General features: G+C 42.0%; 1 protein-coding gene across 5 annotated transcripts in view; it reads left to right on the top strand.

The window, feature by feature from the left end:
* Nucleotides 1-19,420, top strand: part of robo3 (roundabout, axon guidance receptor, homolog 3 (Drosophila)) — a 539,598-nt gene that overhangs the window by 284,317 nt on the left and 235,861 nt on the right. For all 5 annotated transcript variants that reach the window (XM_034178891.1, XM_034178888.1, XM_034178890.1 and 2 more), the window contains one exon: nt 3,657-3,983. In XM_034178891.1, coding sequence (XP_034034782.1) covers nt 3,657-3,983 — 327 coding nt within the window. The remainder of the gene's footprint in view (nt 1-3,656; nt 3,984-19,420) is intronic.

Below are 19,420 nucleotides of genomic sequence, written 5' to 3'. Positions count from 1 at the left end.
TATTTTTTTCCCTCTGGTCGGTCTAAAAAAGTAACCATTACTGACTGCCACAATTTGTTTTCCTGATTTCTTATAGTGTTTCTTAAAGCCAGAAAGTTGCCATTTGAAATGACTTTAGTTTTGTGTCATGTCTGTGATCTGCTTTTTTCTACAAAATTAACTGAATGAACATCTTCCGAGGCCGGTGATTCCATAATTTTTGCCAGGGGTTGTATATCCATTCCATGGTGTCATCGATGCAGCGGGCTGCCAAACCAGCTCAGGCTCCCAGACTTGACCATCACAAACAATTTACAAATTAACCCACCAAGAGCTATCTGGGGATAAAAATGCATATGTTGTCCATGTTTGATGCTAATATCTTTAACAGCATTAAAGGAGATAGGATTCAAACAAACAAAAAAGCCAACTTGTGAACATATTTTGTGGGTTTTCTAACCATCTTCACCAGTCTTTGCTCTGAGGCCAGTGGCTGCACTCGGAAAGCTCATCACAATTCTGTGTCAAATTTGAATAAATTTAAATATTTGTAGCGGCGTGCCTCTGTGGAGCTTCTTGCATACAATCATTTTTTTGCTGTTTTAATGTTGTTTTCTATCGGCGATAACATGCTGTGCTATTACAGTGTGTTTGTGTGTTACTGACGTGTGAAGGTAATAAACAGTTAAATAAAAATTCATTCCTGAAATTAACAATAACAGCCACCACTGTAAATCCACCTCCACCCATCAGGAAGTGCATCTCCTGTTACAGATTTTCCAGGGAGAAATTTGACTTTAGTCTCACAGTGCTTTGAGTTTTTGATGTTGCATTTATATATAATTGCAGCACGAACACAATGTCATTTAAATAGAACGGAAAGGAGGAAATGTACAATGGGAAGAAAAGCAGTTTTAAAACGTGGCCAAAACCTGCAAGAATTTTCTACAACCCCCCCCATCTCTGTCTAAATTGACTTCTTTCAGGGAGATACTTGGAAGAAACACGGAAATTGTCTGCAGGCTTTTCTTGGGACTCTAAATGCTGACCAGCCACACAGCACACGATAAATCATTTCCAGAGTATTGTACCATGCAGTGCTGTGCAAACATTAAATTCAATGTGCTGTCCTTATTTAAAATTCTTTGTGATTGAAAACATTCCCAGTGGAATATGATAAAGTAGGCATTATTGCTTACTGAGAACATACATATTTTTGATATCAATCAATCAATCAATCAATTTTTTTATATAGCGCCAAATCACAACAAACAGTTGCCCCAAGGCGCCTTATATTGTAAGGCAAGGCCATACAACAATTATGTAAAACCCCAACGGTCAAAACGACCCCCTGTGAGCAAGCACTTGGCTACAGTGGGAAGGATATGTGAACATTTTAGAATTTCAGACACCCCACTTTCCCCATGGACCTTTGATTAGCACGACTCCATCTCATTTATTCTTCTCTTGCTGCTGCTTCATTGCCACAGAATTTAGTTTGGCTTAATAGATGCAGAATTTAGAGCATGTAATTTCACACGTCGTCTTGGTTTACACTTTGAATGTAACTGTTGAGCAATTATATTACATGCTCATTTCACACAGCCACGTCGTTGGAAATAAAAAGTATTTTTGCTGCTGCTGCTCGTGCACTCAGCTGCAGAGATTTGGAGTGAGTGCACTGGAGTGTGTGCTTAGAAACGGAGCCCCTGACTCTTGTATGCCGGGGCCACATAGTAAAAACACGCAGTAGTCCTTAGTGCTCCACACGGTTTACAGTGCTTTCCAAAAGTACTGGGCTGCTTGATGTTTCACACATTTTAATTTGTTTATGCCATTTCAAATACAAAAAGTACAGGCTTCTCAATATAAAAAAAATCAAAAATGATCTTCCTTCCTATCTTCCAATCTCAAAGCAAATCTCTACAACTTGATGTAAATTTATTAAAAATATAAAAGCCAAGATAATGGGTTGCATAAGTAGTGGAAGGCTTTGGTAAAATACTTGTAAATCGGTTTTATTGCCAGTTTTCTTCAGACAAGTCAGGGGATGGATACATGAACATTTCTAAGTCTGTCAATATGTCTTGGATTTTATTTACATACAGTAAATTCTGAAAAAATTCAAACAGTATGGCACTCTGTGATTGTACAAGAAGGAGAAGAGTGAGGAAAGCTGCCAAGACACCCAGACAAAGACTTCTTTGGCTATGACTGGGAAAATTGTGCACAGTACATATTTTGCATTTTGTATCACCAGTTATACAGCTTCATGATGAAGTGGAGGAGGATTTTCTTTAAAAGAAGACCTGAAAGTTCAGCTACAATTTGCCAGAAGGTACATCTGAGATGCAAGCCTAAATTTAATGTTTTGATGAAAGAAAGTCCTCCTCTGTACCTCTTCATCATCAATTAGTGCAAAGCATTAAAGAGTAAACAAGAATGCCCAGAGAGTACATACCTCTGCCAAAACGTCACACATATCTTTGTAACTACGTGGGCTGTCCGTAAAGTATCGGCCCTTTTTATTTTTTTTTAAAAACTATATGGATTTCATTCATATGTTTTTACGTCAGGCAAGTTTGAACCCTCGTGCGCATGCGTGAGTTTTTCCACGCCTGTCGGTGACGTCATTCGCCTGTGAGCACGCCTTGGGAAGGAGTGGTCCCGCCTCCTCGTTGGAATTTCATTGTCTGGAAATGGCGGAATGAAAAGGACTTTTTTCCATCAGATTTTTTTCAGAAGCTGTTAGAAACTGGTACCTGGAAACCATTCGAAAAATTTATCTGGCTTTCAGTGAAAATTTTGCGGGCTTCACAGAGAATAAGGACTGTTAACTGTCACTTTAAGGACCCCTTTAAGGACACTTGGCGCACGGCGCTCCGAGCTGCGACAACGCGGCACAAAACAGGGGTCCTTAAAGCGACAGTTAACAGTCCTTATTCTCTGTGAAGCCCGCAAAATTTTCACTGAAAGCCAGATAAATTTTTGGAATGGTTTCCAGGTGCCAGTTTCTAACAGTTTCTGAAAAAAATCTGATGGAAAAAAAAAGTCCTTTTCATTCCACCATTTCCAGACAATGAAATTCCGACGAGGGGGCGGGACCACTCCTTCCCAAGGCGTGCTCACAGGCGAATGACGTCACCGACAGGCGTGGAAAAACTCATGCATGCGCACGAGGGTTCAAACTTGCCTGACGTAAAAACATATGAATGAAATCCATATAGTTTAAAAAATAAATAAAAAGGACCTATACTTTACGGACAGCCCACGTATAAGATATAAATGTGAGCAGGACTACGTGAAAAATGCTGAGACAATTTTCTTCAAACTTGTTGAGAGGGTGTGGTGTGAGTCTAGGAGGGAAGTGTTAACCTTTGGTGGGGATCCAATTAAGGGGCGGATCCAGAATTTTTTTCTATTTTCTTTAACATTGCAAGATAGGGCATTTGTCAACATTTTAATGATTTTCACAAGAGATAATGGAGATATTAGCACTCTACATATACCCATTTTTTTTTTAATACCGAGCTCATAATACATCACACTTCCACCAAGTTTCAAGAAAATCTGTTTCGCGCTTTTTATGTAATACTAACAAACAAAATTGACATCTCCTGTCCTGTACAAATCAGTTTTCTTCCCTGTGGTGTATTCATTTTTTATTTATTCACCAGGATCCAGACCCAGGCTAGAGGACGCTCCACCTCGGATCATAGAACATCCGTCTGACCTGATTGTATCAAAAGGTGAGCCGGCCACGCTCAACTGTAAGGCCGAGGGTCGGCCGTCTCCAACGGTGGAATGGTACAAAGATGGTGAACGTGTTGAGACGGATCGAGAGGACCCTCGATCTCATCGTATGCTCTTACCCAGCGGCTCCCTCTTCTTCCTGCGAATCGTGCATGGGAGACGAAGCAAACCTGATGAAGGTGTCTATGTATGTGTGGCGCGCAACTACCTGGGTGAGGCAGTCAGTCGTAACGCATCGCTGGAGGTGGCAAGTAAGTATAGCAGAATTTGTGGCGTATATGCTGTTAGTTCTTATAATTATGAGTTTTAAAGGTATTGACCAGGAAAAGCAAAAAACAGATACAGAGCATCCAGAAAGTATTGGCCCACAGTCAGATTGGCTGCAGAATGCACCACTGCCAAATCTCTTTCCCACTCCCCCTGCACCCTAACCATCCTTACCCTGCCCTCCCTTATGACATATCCTCATGAGAAGATAATGGCGGGGGGCTACATTTAGGAGCATTTGAAAAGCCACACATCCTTGATGTATAACCTCATGTCCACGAGGAAGCCAGAAGGGTAACAGCAGGTTTTCATATTCTGCCCATGAATTTATACTTGGGTGGCATTTAATTTATTTTTTATTGTATTAAAAACAGTACCAGTGCATGATGTCAAGATTTGATTGAATCACATTTTTAAGGTTTGCCCAATGATGTAAAAAGCAGTTTACAGTACATCTGGAAAGTATTCAGAGCGCTTCACTTTTTCCACATTTTTTATATTACAACCTTATTCCAAAATGGAGTAAATTAATTTTTCCTTCAACGTTCTACACACAACACCCCATAATGCCAACATGAAAAAAGAGTTTTTTAAATTTTTGCAAATGTATTACAAAGAACAAAACTAAGAAATCACATGCACATGAGTATTCACACCCTTTGCTCAATACTTTGTTGATGCACCTTTGGCAGCAATTATGTCTTCTAGTCTTTCTTAATATGATGCAACAGGCTTGGTGCACCTGTCTTTGGCCAGTTTTGTCCATTCTTCATTGCAGCACCTCTCAAGTTCCATCAGGTTGGATGGGGAGCGTTGGTGCACAGCCATTTTCAGATCTCTCTAGAGATGCTCAATTGGATTCAGGTCTGGGGTCTGGCTGGACCACTCAAAGACATTCACAGAGTTGCCCTGAAGCCACTCCTTTGATGTCTTGGCTGTGTCATTGTCCTGTTGAAAGATGAACCGTCACTCCAGTCTGAGGTCAAGAGTGCTCTGGAGCAGGTTATCATCCAGGATGTCTCTGTACATTGCTGCATTCATCTTTCCCTCAGTCCTGACTAGCCTCCCAGTTCCTGCTGCTGAAAAGCATCTTCACAGCATGATGCTGCCATCACCATGCTTCCCTGCAGGCATGGTGCCTGGTTTCCTCCAAACATGATGTCCGGTATTCACACCAGTGACTTCAATCTCTGTCTCATCATATCAGAGAATTGTGTTTCTCATGGTCTGAGAGTCCTTTAGGTGCCTTTTGGCAAACTCCAGGTGGACTGCCATGTGCCTTTTACTAAGGAGTGGCTTCCGTCTGGCCACTCTACCATACAGGCCGGATTGGTGGATTGCTGCAGAAATAGTTGTCCTTCTGGAAGATTCTTCTCTCTTCACAGAGTAATGCTGGATCTCTGACAGCATGACCATCGGGTTCTTGGTCACCTCCGTGTCTAAGGGCTGATACCGGATATTTTGCGTGCCCATCATGTCCACATCACAAACTAAAATAAGTTGTAGCGACTGCATACAGATTCACCACGAATAAAGCATTTTTATTATGTCTGCTTTGCATCTGATTTGCGGTGGTTGCAAATCAGATGCGCTGTGTTCACAGCTGGATGCTATTCTTTGTTCTACCGGCTGCCACGCGCTCTGTGCTGGATGCTGCCTATATAAAATAATTATTTTGTGGCGGATTAATAATTTTCTTCTGAAAAATGCCTGTTGAAAACGGCTCTAATCACCTCCTGAATGGAAGCTGCAGCTGGGCCATTCGAATGGCACCAGCTGCAGAAAGCATTTTGAGCCGTCTAAAAAGGTAATTATTTGACTTGTTTACATTGTCAAGGCTTGATAAAACAGTTGCGTGTTTTTTTCTTCTTGTCTGCAGCTGTTACAGTATTTATTCCCATGTTTATAACAGACTTAACTTCTTGTTATAATCGTTCAGATGAGCTGCACTCTGATGCGATCTGCTGACATCACAACTCACCCTGTTCACTGCTTCTTTACTCCAGTCAACTTGTCCAAGTCAAGCACTTGCTTCAGAGGCTGTATTGTTGGTGTGAATAGTGATGCTGACGGCCCGGGTGCGCTTCTTTTATGACCACAATGCAGATGCTGTGCACACGCAAAACGTGCGCAATGCATTCATAATACACCCGTAATACTGCCGTGATCATCGCAATGCGTCGGATCCGTTTCCTCAATACATGCATTATACAACCATGATTGGTCATCATATATTTGCTATATATTATTAATATATCCGTAATTCATACTGGAACATTTGTCATTTTTGGCCATTTTTGTTGTGGACGACAACGAACGGCCGCAATTTGTATACTCAATTCATGCGCAATTAATCCTCTTCCCAGTGGGACAGGGCCCTAAGGTCCTTCTCCCCTGAACACTCAGTTTAGATGGGTGGCCAGTTATAGGAAGAGTCCTGGTGGATCAGAACTTGTTCCATTTATGGATGATGGCGGCCACTGTGCTCACTGAAACCTTCAAAGCTGTAGAAATGTTTCTGTACCCTTCTCCAGATTTGTGCCTCAAGACATTCCTTTCTCTGAGGTCCCTTGACTTCCTTTGAATTCCTTTGACTTCGTGTTTGGTTTGTGCTCTGACATGCACTGTCAACTATGGGACCTTATATGAAGACAGGTGTGTGCCTTTCCAATCAACTGAATTTAATTTACCCCAGGTGGGCTTCAGTTAAACTGTAGAAATATCTCAAAGATGATCAGTGGAAAGATGATGCACCTGAGCTCAATTTTGAGCTTCATGGCAAAGGCTGTGAATACTTATGTACATGTTTTTATATATATATATATATATATATATGAATTTGCCAAAATCTCATAAAACATTTTTTTCAAATTGTCATTATGGGGTATTGTGTAGAATTTTGAGAGAAAAAAAAATCATCCATTTTGGAATAAGGCTGTAACAAAAATAAATAAATAAATAAATGTGGAAGAAGTGAAGCACTATGAATACTTTCTGGGTGCACTGCATAGTCATAGAAAATTTAGTGCAAGATGAAAACTGCTGTTCACTTGTACAAAATGCACAACAAAACAGGATTTTTTAAGGTGGCAAATCAATATTTCTGGATGCACTGTATGAGCATGTGCAGTACAGTTCTGGGGCAGTTTTGCTGCAAAGTTGAAGAAGCGTGAAAGTTGCAGTTGTGTTACTGTTCTGTGTTCCATGCCTAAGAATACGTGGGCCTGCACAGAAAATGTGAATGTATACAGTCATGCACACCAAAAACCACGTCCTGAAACTTCTGTTTCCACTCATCCACATACACCAATGTAACAAGTTCTCTGTGGGCTTTGCATGTTGTACGGCCTGTGCGCCAAACCACATCCTGTCCCCCTGCACAGACCTAATGAAGAACTGGGGTTACACCGATTAAGAATGTAACAGAACAGACAAACAAACAAACCATGCTTTCATGGTGAATATTAATATTTTTTAGGTGATTGGAGACAAGACAGAAAAATGCAACAGTGTACTTTCTGTCACGTTTGTTGAACTGAAGCATTATGAGTTTGTTTTGGTTTTCACGTGAATAGTGTGACATCAACATCGGTGTCAATCATCACTGACATACCACATTTGGTAGAAATTAGAAAAAGGACCCAGGAGGTGTAGGGCAACAAACACACAGGTAGATATGTCTTGGACCCCAGTGAGTGACCTTTGGCAAATTTTACCTTGCTGAGCAATTCCAGAACCCATCACCATATGTGTGTCGAGTTTGGTGGATATATGAGTAAAAATCAGTATTTTGATATTAGACCCCAGTGACCTTGACCCCCAATGATTGTCTTTTGATAAATTTGACCTCGCCTGGGCAATTGTAGAACCCACCTTTATTCGTATGTGTGCCAAGTTTGGTGAACATTGGAGTGAAAATCAATATTTTGACATTTGACTCCAGTAACCTTTGCCAAGCCAAACCTTGTAAGGGCAATTCCGCGGTTGACCGTCATCCACATATCAGGTGTGGTGGTAACAGACCAGAGACCTGGAAGGAGTAGTGGGACAAACAGGCACACAAATGTTGCTCAGATTATAGTATGACTTGATGGTGCCTAAAACCTTTCCATGTCACAATGTCTCAATCAAAGCGTAAAACCGCTTTTGACAGACATCATGATCAGTCTGACACAGTGGGAGATTCTGTGCCCAAAGATGTACATAAAAGATTTGTGTATTCAGGGAAAGATGACTGTGATTGTCAACATCTTGGCTGTAATAAATCGCAATTAGATTTCATAAATTCCATCATCCACACTGAGCAGTGTCATAGCAGAGGAGTGCTGAGCCTAAAGCCTTTTAAGCACATAGAGCAGACAACATCAAATGAGCCTGTGCTGTGTTATCATTGCCGTCTCCTGGCTGAATTAACTTGAGACTCTACCCCTGACCTTGGTGTCAGACCTCCTGGCAGCTCTCACCCTGAACCCCCATTCCCCGCTGCCTTCCTCTGTAGCCTCTGACATCGCTTCATATCTCCCCCGGTCCAGAGAGCTCGGGCCGTGTTGTGTTGTGACCAGACCTCTGCGACCAGGCCTGTTGGTGCAGATAGATGACCGCTAGCTCCAGCAGAAAAGATAACGGTTGTCGCCACTGGACAGCAAACCTGAAAAACTTCCCTGCAGGAGGAGGAGAAAGGCCCCAGCGAGTTGGCAGCTTCTCACACACATATGCTAGTTTTTCAAATACACCAAATTCCTGTCAGATGGTTTCCAGTAGATGAGAAAAAAAAAAAAAATCTTTTCATAAAGGCTTGTTGTGACTGGGCGGACTCTAATTAAATATGGATGTGGCTAATTCAAATTTTACCTTCACTTTACTCAGTTAGAGATGAAGTATAATTTTGTTTTGACAGCAGCCGGTGGTAATTTAAAGCAATCTGGAATGCTTTAATGAATACAAATAAAGGTACTTTATTGCTGCACACAGTTAAAATTTTTGGAGGAACTAATATGTATTCATTGCAGCACAAAAATGAGGTGCTAAATGTAAAATGCACCTTTGCCTGCGAGGCCGTGGCCCTGCAGTGTAATACACCACAATAGTAGCTGGAACTCATTAATATATCATGCCAGGTGAAGTGTAGAAGCATGCACTGGTGCTGTGTTTCACTGTAGGCACTACACAATGGAAGCACCTTGTATCCTAGATGGCAACCACCCACGGAGACAACAGATCAATGCCCACCTCTTGAAAATAACCAGCTTTGTCCTGCAGCCAGTTGATGTGTGAGCTTCTCTGGTGGTTTTTACAGTTGCTGTGGTCCTCACAATCATACAGTAAGACTCAAGACCTGCACCACTGTTCACATGCAAATTCATCGGCATCGCCAAATACCTCTGTCCATTGACCTCATGGCTCCATAAGCTCTTCTGATTCATCTCTTAATCTCAAAGGCCAATTACTCAGACACATGAATGTCACTGCCAATGTAAGTGAATTGCTTGACAAGTTTGACACAGTTCTAATGGCCGAGTCCACAAACTTATTGCAAGGCTGGAGCTTAGACACTCCGACTCTTTGTTTAGGTTTTCAAGTGCGCCAATCAGGAAATCCATTGAGTCCACAAAGATAAGACCATTGTCCACAAAGTCAAGGTCAGTAAATCTTTCCTCACTGACAGAGGTGCCTCAGCTGCACAACTTTGCCCGACACCCAGCCCATGCACGGACTGAACAGAGTAGGATCTAGAGATGAACACCTTTTCATTTCCAAAGGGATAACCAGTCCTTTCCTGAAGCCATTTAGGATTATACCTGTCTTCCAACAAACAGAGATTGTTTGCAGTGTCAGGGGAACAGCATTTCTACCACCTGGAGGAGTTCAGCTCCAGTGCGACAAATCCCTGCAGCTTTTCCCCTCCTTCAGCTGTTTCCCCACCTTTGAGATCTGATCTTTGCTGCTTTACAGATGACTGACAGATCAGCCAGCAGAACCATGGCTGAAGGATCAACCTTATACACAAAAACACACAAGTAACCCTGCTTTCGGAAATATTGTGCTTTTTTTTTGTTGTTGTTGTTTGTTTGTTTTGGTTAGTGATGGCACGTTTTACAATTTAGGATCATCGTGTTTCTACCATACAGATAATCTTTCACAAACCACTGTTTGTAGATTGTACAGGAACACTGGTAAAGTTAAACTTTATAGAAAATCTACTCACTAGGGCCTTTGTGAAGATTGTCCACCTTTTCAAAAAAGAAGCTGTCCTGGGAATAATAAAAACCACCTACATGCAGTAAAAATCTGTGAAGTTCTTGCCGCCTGTCTGACACCTTGGGGTCTGGTAACATATTTCCTGAAAAGCTCCCGCCCCAAACTTAATAATCCTGCTGAGTATCCTGCTGACTGCTTCCACAGAAGAAACAGCCCATGAATCATTCGCTGTCTTTCTTGCGATCTGTGCGGTGTGACCGCCTCCTTGCCTAAAAGCGTTCTTCAAGCAGCATGAAGAATTACCTTGCTCTTGCTGTTTGGGTATCACCATCGGAGCTGGCAGTGTATTTTTGATATCAGCTGTAAGGAAACCAAGCAGGTAGAACAGTTGAATGTGTCGTGAATCACTTTTCACGGAGGTGATTGTGAAAAGAAAATGAGCAGAACTACACAAAATACAGCAACGACTGATATCAAGTTCTAACTCCAGGAGAATGAACCCAAATGTTTTTCTCAACAGTATGTTTGCACTGCACTAGTTTTGAGCTCCCAGAGAAGTTTGTTTTGCTTTTGTTGTTTCATGAAGTGTTGATGTGTTTTTGACCAAACATCAAATCTGTTTTATGATTGTACTTAGTTTAAAGGGGAACATTGATATTGGTCTCTATGTTTAGATACTTTCGAGCTCATATCTTAACAGTGGAAAATTTGTAATTGATGCAGTATTAACTTGAGGTAGAAACGCAATTTCAGGCTAACCCACTACGTAATGTCCTTGTATGGGGTAAGCTAGAAACACAATAACTGCTTCTTGTCGCCACTGAAAAAGAGAAAATGTTATTTGAAGTATCTGGTATTATGGAGAGGATCTCTTTTGAAATAAATGTGCACGTTTACCTCATTTAAATGTAAATAAACTTTTAAAATGGCTGGTTATATTGTTAGCCGCTTAGCGTTCCAGTCCCTTCAACAGTGCTGCTCTCTCCTGAGTCACTACAAATGGATTGCCAGTGAGGGACTCATTCTTTTGTTTACAATAAGAAGAAGCATCACAATTTTGATGGCCCACATAACGAGTCAAAATATTGATATTTAGCTAATTTTGGACTGCTGGACTAGAGTCATGATAGTACAAGCAGCCTCCAGATATCTGGAAGGACATCCTCAAAACGTACACAAAAGTAGCATATGATAACATAGAGTGGTATGTAAATGTTTGGGAACCCCTGATGATTTTCATGATTTTCCTTTATAAATCATTGGTTGTTTGGATCAGCAATTTTAGTTAAATATATCATATAGCATATGAACACACACTGATATTTGAGAAGGGAAATTAAGTTTCTAGTATGTACAGAAAGTGTGCAATAATTATTAAAACAAAATTGAGCAGGTGCAAAACTTTGGGCACCCTTGTCATTTTATTGATTTGAATACATTTAGCACAAATTATTGGAGCAGAAAATTGGTTTGGTAAGGTCAATGACCCTTGACCTCCTGACATAGGTGAATCCACTCATGAGAAAGGGTATTTAAGGTGGCCATTTACAAATGTTTCTCCTCTTTGCCTCTCTTCTAATGAGTGGCAACATGGAGCCTCTAAACAACTCTCAAATGACCTGAAAACAAAGATTGTTCAACATCATGTTTTAGGGGAAGGATACAAAAAGCTATGTCAGAGATTTCAGCTGTCAGTTTCCACTGTGAGAAACATAGTGAGGAAATGGAAGATCACAGGCACAGTACTAGTCAAGGCTCGAAGTGGCAGGCCAAGAAAAATCGCAGATAAGCTGAAGCGAAGGATGTGAGAACAGTCATAGTCAACCCACAGACCAGCGCCCTTGAGATAGTGTTTGCATTGGCTGCATATCAAAACAGAGTCTATGTATGCTGTATTTGACATTTGACAGAATTGTAAACTCAGCCTTGTGAGGTTGTTCAGTGGTACGTTTGCAGTGGCGCACATTTTAAAGGTCTTATTTACCACGAGGCTGTGCAGCTTCTTCTCTGTATGTCCAGCCGTCCTTGCTGATGCTCTGCTCCCTAGAGAGGTGACATTCTCTGCAGCTGTCTTGTAACACTATCCACACAGGGATACAACTTTGTACACGGCTATCTCTACATAACCCACAGACACGCTTTTCTGTTGGCGGGTGGAGCGCTGCCTGGAGAGCAGCAAGGGAAGGAAAGAGGTTACATTGAGCCAACATTCGATAATGCCAAAGCCAGATCCTTTCAGCCCCCTGTGCAAGGTGCCAACAGAGCCGGAGATAAGGCCACAGGCACAGTAGCTCACATAATGCTGCCAGGGGGCTCAGTGAGGCTCCAGAGAAGGTGCAAGATGGCACTTTGTGGCGTGGTGTCATTTTGCTCCCCAGCCTGTGCCTTGGAAACACTGGGGGAAAACTCAGAGGGATCTGCATTGTGTGTCTGCGTGTATATTTGGTCTGGAATTGGGAGCCAACACAGTGGGATAGGTGGTAGGTTCAGCAGGTTTAACCCCTCACAGTCCATCTGCTGCAGACTGAGAAAGCATGCAGGGTGGTGAAGGCCATAGAGCTGCAGTATGGATGAATTGGTAGAATATTTTTGCACCAGATCCTGCAAACATGCATGATTTGTGAGGGTTTTTTATGTAGACGTTTGTGTCAATATAAGTCTGTTAGTAGTCTGTGTTTCTGTTTTTGGGGAGGGAAGACCACAGATATTTTTCAACAGCTATTATTACAGCTACATCATATTTAAATTGCTTGTCCAGAAATGTCCTATAAAAATAGAACCGCACTCCAAAGAGCACCTACGTTAGCCAAGGCCCAGATTTACAAGGTACATTTAAAACCTATCCAACTTTATTTTATCTCACGGAAACAAATAAAGGATGCCAACTGTCATTTGGTGGGGAGGCAGAGGGAACCTTTTTGCACCTGTGTGACTTTTTTACCGTCCGCAGAGCACTTCGGTCACGAGCAGTGAACCTGAGAGTGAACACGTGTACTGAGCACCCATCGGATTCTCATTTGCGACAAAACGACAAAATGACTTGATCCAAGATATTGCATCAAATTTTGCCAAAAGCTTGATGATACCCAAGTGGAAACCACATGCAAGATTCAGCAGGCTTTTGGCGATGATGCCTTGACAATAATGCAAATAGAAAAGTGGTACAACCACTTCACAAATGGGCCCACATCACCGGAGAGTGAAGCACATTCCAATAGCCCATCCAGAAGGCAAAATGACCAAGTTGTTGACAGAATATGGATTTTGGTCATGGATGAACCATGAACTTGCAGACAATGTGGGGATAAGCATTGGTTTGGTACATTCCATTTTTGATGGAGCATTTGAGCATGCTGAGAGTGTCAGCAGAAACAGCTGCATCTGGAAGTCTCGCAGGACATTCTGGAGTGCGGAGACAGCAACCCTGCCCACCGGAACACTGTCATCACTGGTGATGAGACTTGGGTGTATGAGTACAACCCGAAAACCAAATTTCTGTCATGGCAATGGAAACATCCAACAACACCAAGGCCAAAGAAAGCACGGCAGGTGGGCAGCAATGTCAGCGTCGTGTTGACCATTTTCTTTGACTCCCATGGGGTGGTACATTATGAATACGCACCATAAAGCCAAAATATTAATAGTGTATTATCAAGAGCTCCTGCATTGCCCTCAGGATGATATGCACCACAAGAAGACATCTTGTGGAACATGATGGCTCAGCTGGACACCATTCCAAAAAAGGCCTTCCAGAAATACTTCCAACAATGACAGAACCACTGGGAGAAGTGTGTGCAGTCCCAAGGAGACTCTTTCAAAGGCGATTAGTATTTCAGACCCCCATGTGAGTAACTGTATTTTTCATGGCCAAAGGTTGGATCATTTCTGAATGCGTCTCCTATGTCCACATCAGTGTAAATTTGTAATCAGCAATCAGACACAGTTCTTAAAGTGTATAATAAGATATAAACACACATTTTTGAATGATTGACAAAATTCATGCAAAATCTTATTCTTGAACTGCATTTAGAGTATTAGAATTTCTAAAATCTAACTGGTTATTTCCTAAATTAAAAGCATTCCTTAACTTGAGTAAATAAAGAAATAAAAATTTAGGACCATTTTGGTTTTGAGGAATCATCAAAACTGTAACACACTGGAGCGGTGAGTACAGACTGTATTTGCAAACTCTCAATGTAAATGTTCAGAAATGTTTCTCCATGCTTGTTTTCCTGCTGTTCTTAGGGCACAGTATCCAAGTGTGCCTGACATTAGGCAGGTTCACAATGCATGTACACTCCATGTACACTGCTTGTTAGTCCATCGGGGTTGAGGTCAAGAGAGTTTTTTTCTTACCATTGTTGGCATTGTGCATGCGGGGGTGCTTGTCTAACATGCTTTGAGAGTTATTGTTACCAATGCATGTAGTGAGGGACAACGCGTGGTCTTTAAGGGATCACGCATTATCAAGAAAGGTGGGGTGTTGTTTTTTTAAACTTGCAAATCAATCACAAACATTTTACTGATCAGTATGAGCTTTTAATCAAATCTTGAGTCTCTTTTGTAGTGGAGATTTTTTTCAATATATTTTTCATTTATATAGTGCCAAATCACAACAAAGTTGCCTCAAGGTGCTTCACACAAGTAAGGTCTAACCTTACCAATCCCCAGAGTAAGCACACAGGCGACAGTGGGAAAGAAAAAAAACTCCCTCTGATGATTTGAGGAAGAAACCTCAAGCAGACCAGACTCAAAAGGGTTACCCTCTCCTTGGGCCATGCTACCACTACAATAGACAAAACAATTTACAAAACGAATCTACAGGAAATTTTGCCGGTGCACAGGATGGGAGGGTTGCAGAAGTAGACACCACTCCCATCTCTGGAGATATTATGGCAAATGTATTTTTGGGTTGTGTTGTGCTTAACCTTGACCTTTGACCAATCTGTTACAAAAGGTATTCATCTGTAGACATTAACCTATTCTCATCAAGATAGGTAAAAATCTATCCAGACACACACACTCACACAGAGGACAGATTACAATACCATCCTTGCACTATGCTCTGCATGGCAATAAAGGCAGTTGTTACTGGCTGTACCTTTACCTGGCTGTACTGGCTGTTTACTTGTAAATATTTGTTGGGATATTTTTGTCTGGATTAGCTTACTTATATACCAAGATCTTGGCAGCTATTGGCTAAAAATGGTAAAATCCACACAAAACAACATGCTACCCTTTTAAAAATGTGGGCACTCTATTTTTACCACTTTAATCATCTGCTAGATTTTACATTGGAAATAATTTATTGAGGTTGCATCATTCCATGGTTTTGAAATAATCTGTCTGTATCCAGAATGTACACTCAACAAAAATATAAACGCAACACTTTTGGTTTTGCTCCCATTTTGTATGAGATGAACTCAAAGATCTAAAACTTTTTCCACATACACAATATCACCATTTCCCTCAAATATTGTTCACAAACCAGTCTAAATCTGTGATCGTGAGCACTTCACCTTTGCTGAGATAATCCATCCCACCTCACAGGTGTGCCATATCAAGATGCTGATTAGACACCATGATTAGTGCACAGGTGTGCCTTAGACTGTCCACAATAAAAGGCCACTCTGAAAGGTGCAGTTTTGTTTTATTGGGGGGGATACCAGTCAGTATCTGGTGTGACCACCATTTGCCTCATGCAGTGCAACACATCTCCTTCGCATAGAGTTGATCAGGTTGTCAATTGTGGCCTGTGGAATGTTGGTCCACTCCTCTTCAATGGCTGTGCGAAGTTGCTGGATATTGGCAGGAACTGGTACACGCTGTCGTATACGCCGGTCCAGAACATCCCAAACATGCTCAATGGGTGACATGTCTGGTGAGTATGCCGGCCATGCAAGAACTGGGACATTTTCAGCTTCCAAGAATTGTGTACAGATCCTTGCAACATGGGGCCGTGCATTATCCTGCTGCAACATGAGGTGATGTTCTTGGATGTATGGCACAACAATGGGCCTCAGGATCTCATCACGGTATCTCTGTGCATTCAAAATGCCATCAATAAAATGCACCTGTGTTCTTCGTCCATAACAGACGCCTGCCCATACCATAACCCCACCGCCACCATGGGCCACTTGATCCACAACATTGACATCAGAAAACCGCTCACCCACACGACGCCACACACGCTGTCTGCCATCTGCCCTGGACAGTGTGAACTGGGATTCATCCGTGAAGAGAACACCTCTCCATCGTGCCAAACGCCAGCGAATGTGAGCATTTACCCACTCAAGTTGGTTACGACGACGAACTGGAGTCAGGTCCAGACCCCGATGAGGACGACGAGCATGCAGATGAGCTTCCCTGAGATGGTTTCTGACAGTTTGTGCAGAAATTCTTTGGTTATGCAAACTGATTTTTTCAGCAGCTGTCTGAGTGGCTGGTCTCAGACGATCTTGGAGGTGAACATGCTGGATGTGGAGGTCCTGGACTGGTGTGGTTACACGTGGTCTGCGGTTGTGAGGCTGGTTGGATGTACTGCCAAATTCTCTGAAACGCCTTTGGAGACGGCTTATGGTAGAGAAATCAACATTCAATACACGAGCAACAGCTCTGGTTGACATTCCTGCTGTCGGCATCCCAACTGCACGCTCCCTCAAATCTTGCGACAATCGTGGCATTGTGCTGTGTGATAAAACTGCACCTTTCAGAGTGGCCTTTTATTGTGGGCAGTCTAAGGCACACCTGTGCACTAATCATGGTGTCTAATCAGCATCTTGATATGGCACACCTGTGAGGTGGGATGGATTATCTCAGCAAAGGAGAAGTGCTCACTATCACAGATTTAGACTGCTTTGTGAACAATATTTGAGGGAAATGGTGATATTGTGTATGTGGAAAAAGTTTTAGATCTTTGAGTTCATCTCATACAAAATGGGAGCAAAACCAAAAGTGTTGCGTTTATATTTTTGTTGAGTGTATGTTTTACCACAAAGTATAAAGCTCCTTTTACTTAAAACATACAATAAAATATGAAGTTGGGGAAGCTGGCAAAACAATCTGTTGTTTTAATTGTTGTTTATGACTGTATTCTGGCTGTGTATTAGCGCAGACTAGTGGTGTAATACTTAGCATACTAATTAATTCTCAAGCGTGTGGAAACCATTTTGCATTTGTAAGCATTCATACGCTGACAATTAGGCACGCAATAACTCATTAGGAAGGGTTCTGCTTAGTTAGCTCAGTCACATTTTCCAGTTAATATTCATGACACATTTGATGAATGGCTGTTTGATGCATGAACCATGAGGTTGTTTCAGCCTCAGTCAGTGTAGCTCAACCTTCATTATGATGCAGTTGACAGGTTGCACTAAATCTGTAACTCCTTGAACATTACACAAATGATTTTTCTCAAAGCATCTCGACTTTGCACACAAAAAAAAAACCCAGTCTCTCCAGAAATGGAGGATCCAAAGGAAATACTCCTAACGAGGATAAAAACCAATCGATACACCAATTTTTCAAGGCAGTCTGCCATAGCTGTTGTGCAACACAGTGCCGACAAATTCCCTTCCTCTCAGCTCTTTCATCCAGTTTGCATTAAGAACAGATGCACCACCACTTTACTTGCAAAATTTGTATTTTTTCCCCCCAATTCTATCCAATTTCATGCAATAAAACAGAATCTTTGATCCTGAAAATGTGGCGTACAAAGTTACGTGCCAGGAGCAAAGGCCAATTCATGTCAGATGCATAAAAGTCAGTCAAGCACAATAGACCTATTGGGCCAGACACCCCTGGGGGGGGGGATTTGACATTCAGAGTGACTTGCCCTAAGCTCCTGGCTGCTTTTTCTTTGAGTGTTTTATGCCTCTGACATTTTTATTATGCCTACTACATCTCTACTGCCAGGCTTTATTGCTCATGAATATTCATGCAAACATGGGAGAATAGATACTTTTTTCTTCTGTGGTAAGGGGGTGGAGTAAGTGTCATCATTAAAGTACAACTGATGCTAAGGTTTTTTTTTTTATGCACCATGTACCAGCCCCCATCCTGTCTTTTAAGGTTATTTAGAGGTCACGTCATCGAGGTTTGAGATAGCAGCTGTTTGGTGGAATTTGGAGAATGAACAGGCGAAGGTGGAAACTACTGTCTGACATTGTGAAAGTGTTCTTGTGAGTGTAGTAACAGACGTCGCTGCGCCAACTTTCTCAGCAGGGCACCGGTGTGGGAGAAGCAGCTGCATTGCACTGTCACAGTCAGATCCTCCTTTCTCTTGCTATCACACACATGCATGCTCTCACACCTGTCGTGCTCCTGACTTTGTGACTGCTGAGACTCGCGTGCAGGAAAATGGATTTCAGGGTTTATGGTTTAGGAAATTGGGAAATTGGGAAAGGATTTTCGTTTTTTTTTTCTTTTTGTATGGGGGGATCGTAGTGGCCAAGCAGTTAGTGCACTGGCTTCCAAAACAGAAGGTTCTTGGTTGAAGACTACCCGTTCCTATTCTCCATGTATTGTGGACATGCATGAGGAAGGACGTCTGGTATAAAACGTGTGTCAAATCGACATGCAGATCCATATTGATCTGCTCTGGCGACTCTAAGCAAAGTGAGAAAAGCTGATAGAATTTACTTATTTTGGAATTAGGAGAGGACACCGGCGCAAGAGAAGTGTTCCATGGCTTTGATAAAGCAGATAAACTGTCATCCCCTCACGCAATGAATAGTGCCCCCCCCCCCAAATCCCATCACCACCTCCACTTATTCTCTGCTTGCCACAAGCTGCCTTCTGGCCCTGCTATTAACCCTGGTGGTTTGCAGCAATATGGGCTATGATTGGAGCTCTGCAGTGCATGCTGTCTTACGCAGTGGAATGCGGAGGAGTCACGCTGACCTGCACATCCGGTACCTGCAGGTTACAGCTAACTGACAGTTTCAGCTGCTGGCAGTTTCTCTTTACACCATTATGAAGGAGACTCCTTTGAGATTTCCATATCTCTGGAGGAGGAAGAAACGGACTGATTTCTTACCTGGCATTGAGGGAAGTTCTTCTTTGTGTAGCAATGCACCAATTATGACAGATTGTGTAACTGACTCCCGATATGAGAGTGTATTTTCTAGGGGTGTAAGAATTTACTCATATGAACTGGAAATCTGTTTTAAGGCACATTGATTTGTGGATCCTTTGATAGATCTAAATGTGATATGAACCGCTC

Source organism: Thalassophryne amazonica, chromosome 9 (genome assembly GCF_902500255.1).
Source record: "Thalassophryne amazonica chromosome 9, fThaAma1.1, whole genome shotgun sequence".
NCBI lineage: Eukaryota > Metazoa > Chordata > Actinopteri > Batrachoidiformes > Batrachoididae > Thalassophryne > Thalassophryne amazonica.
This window is presented reverse-complemented; position numbering and strand designations above follow the sequence as displayed.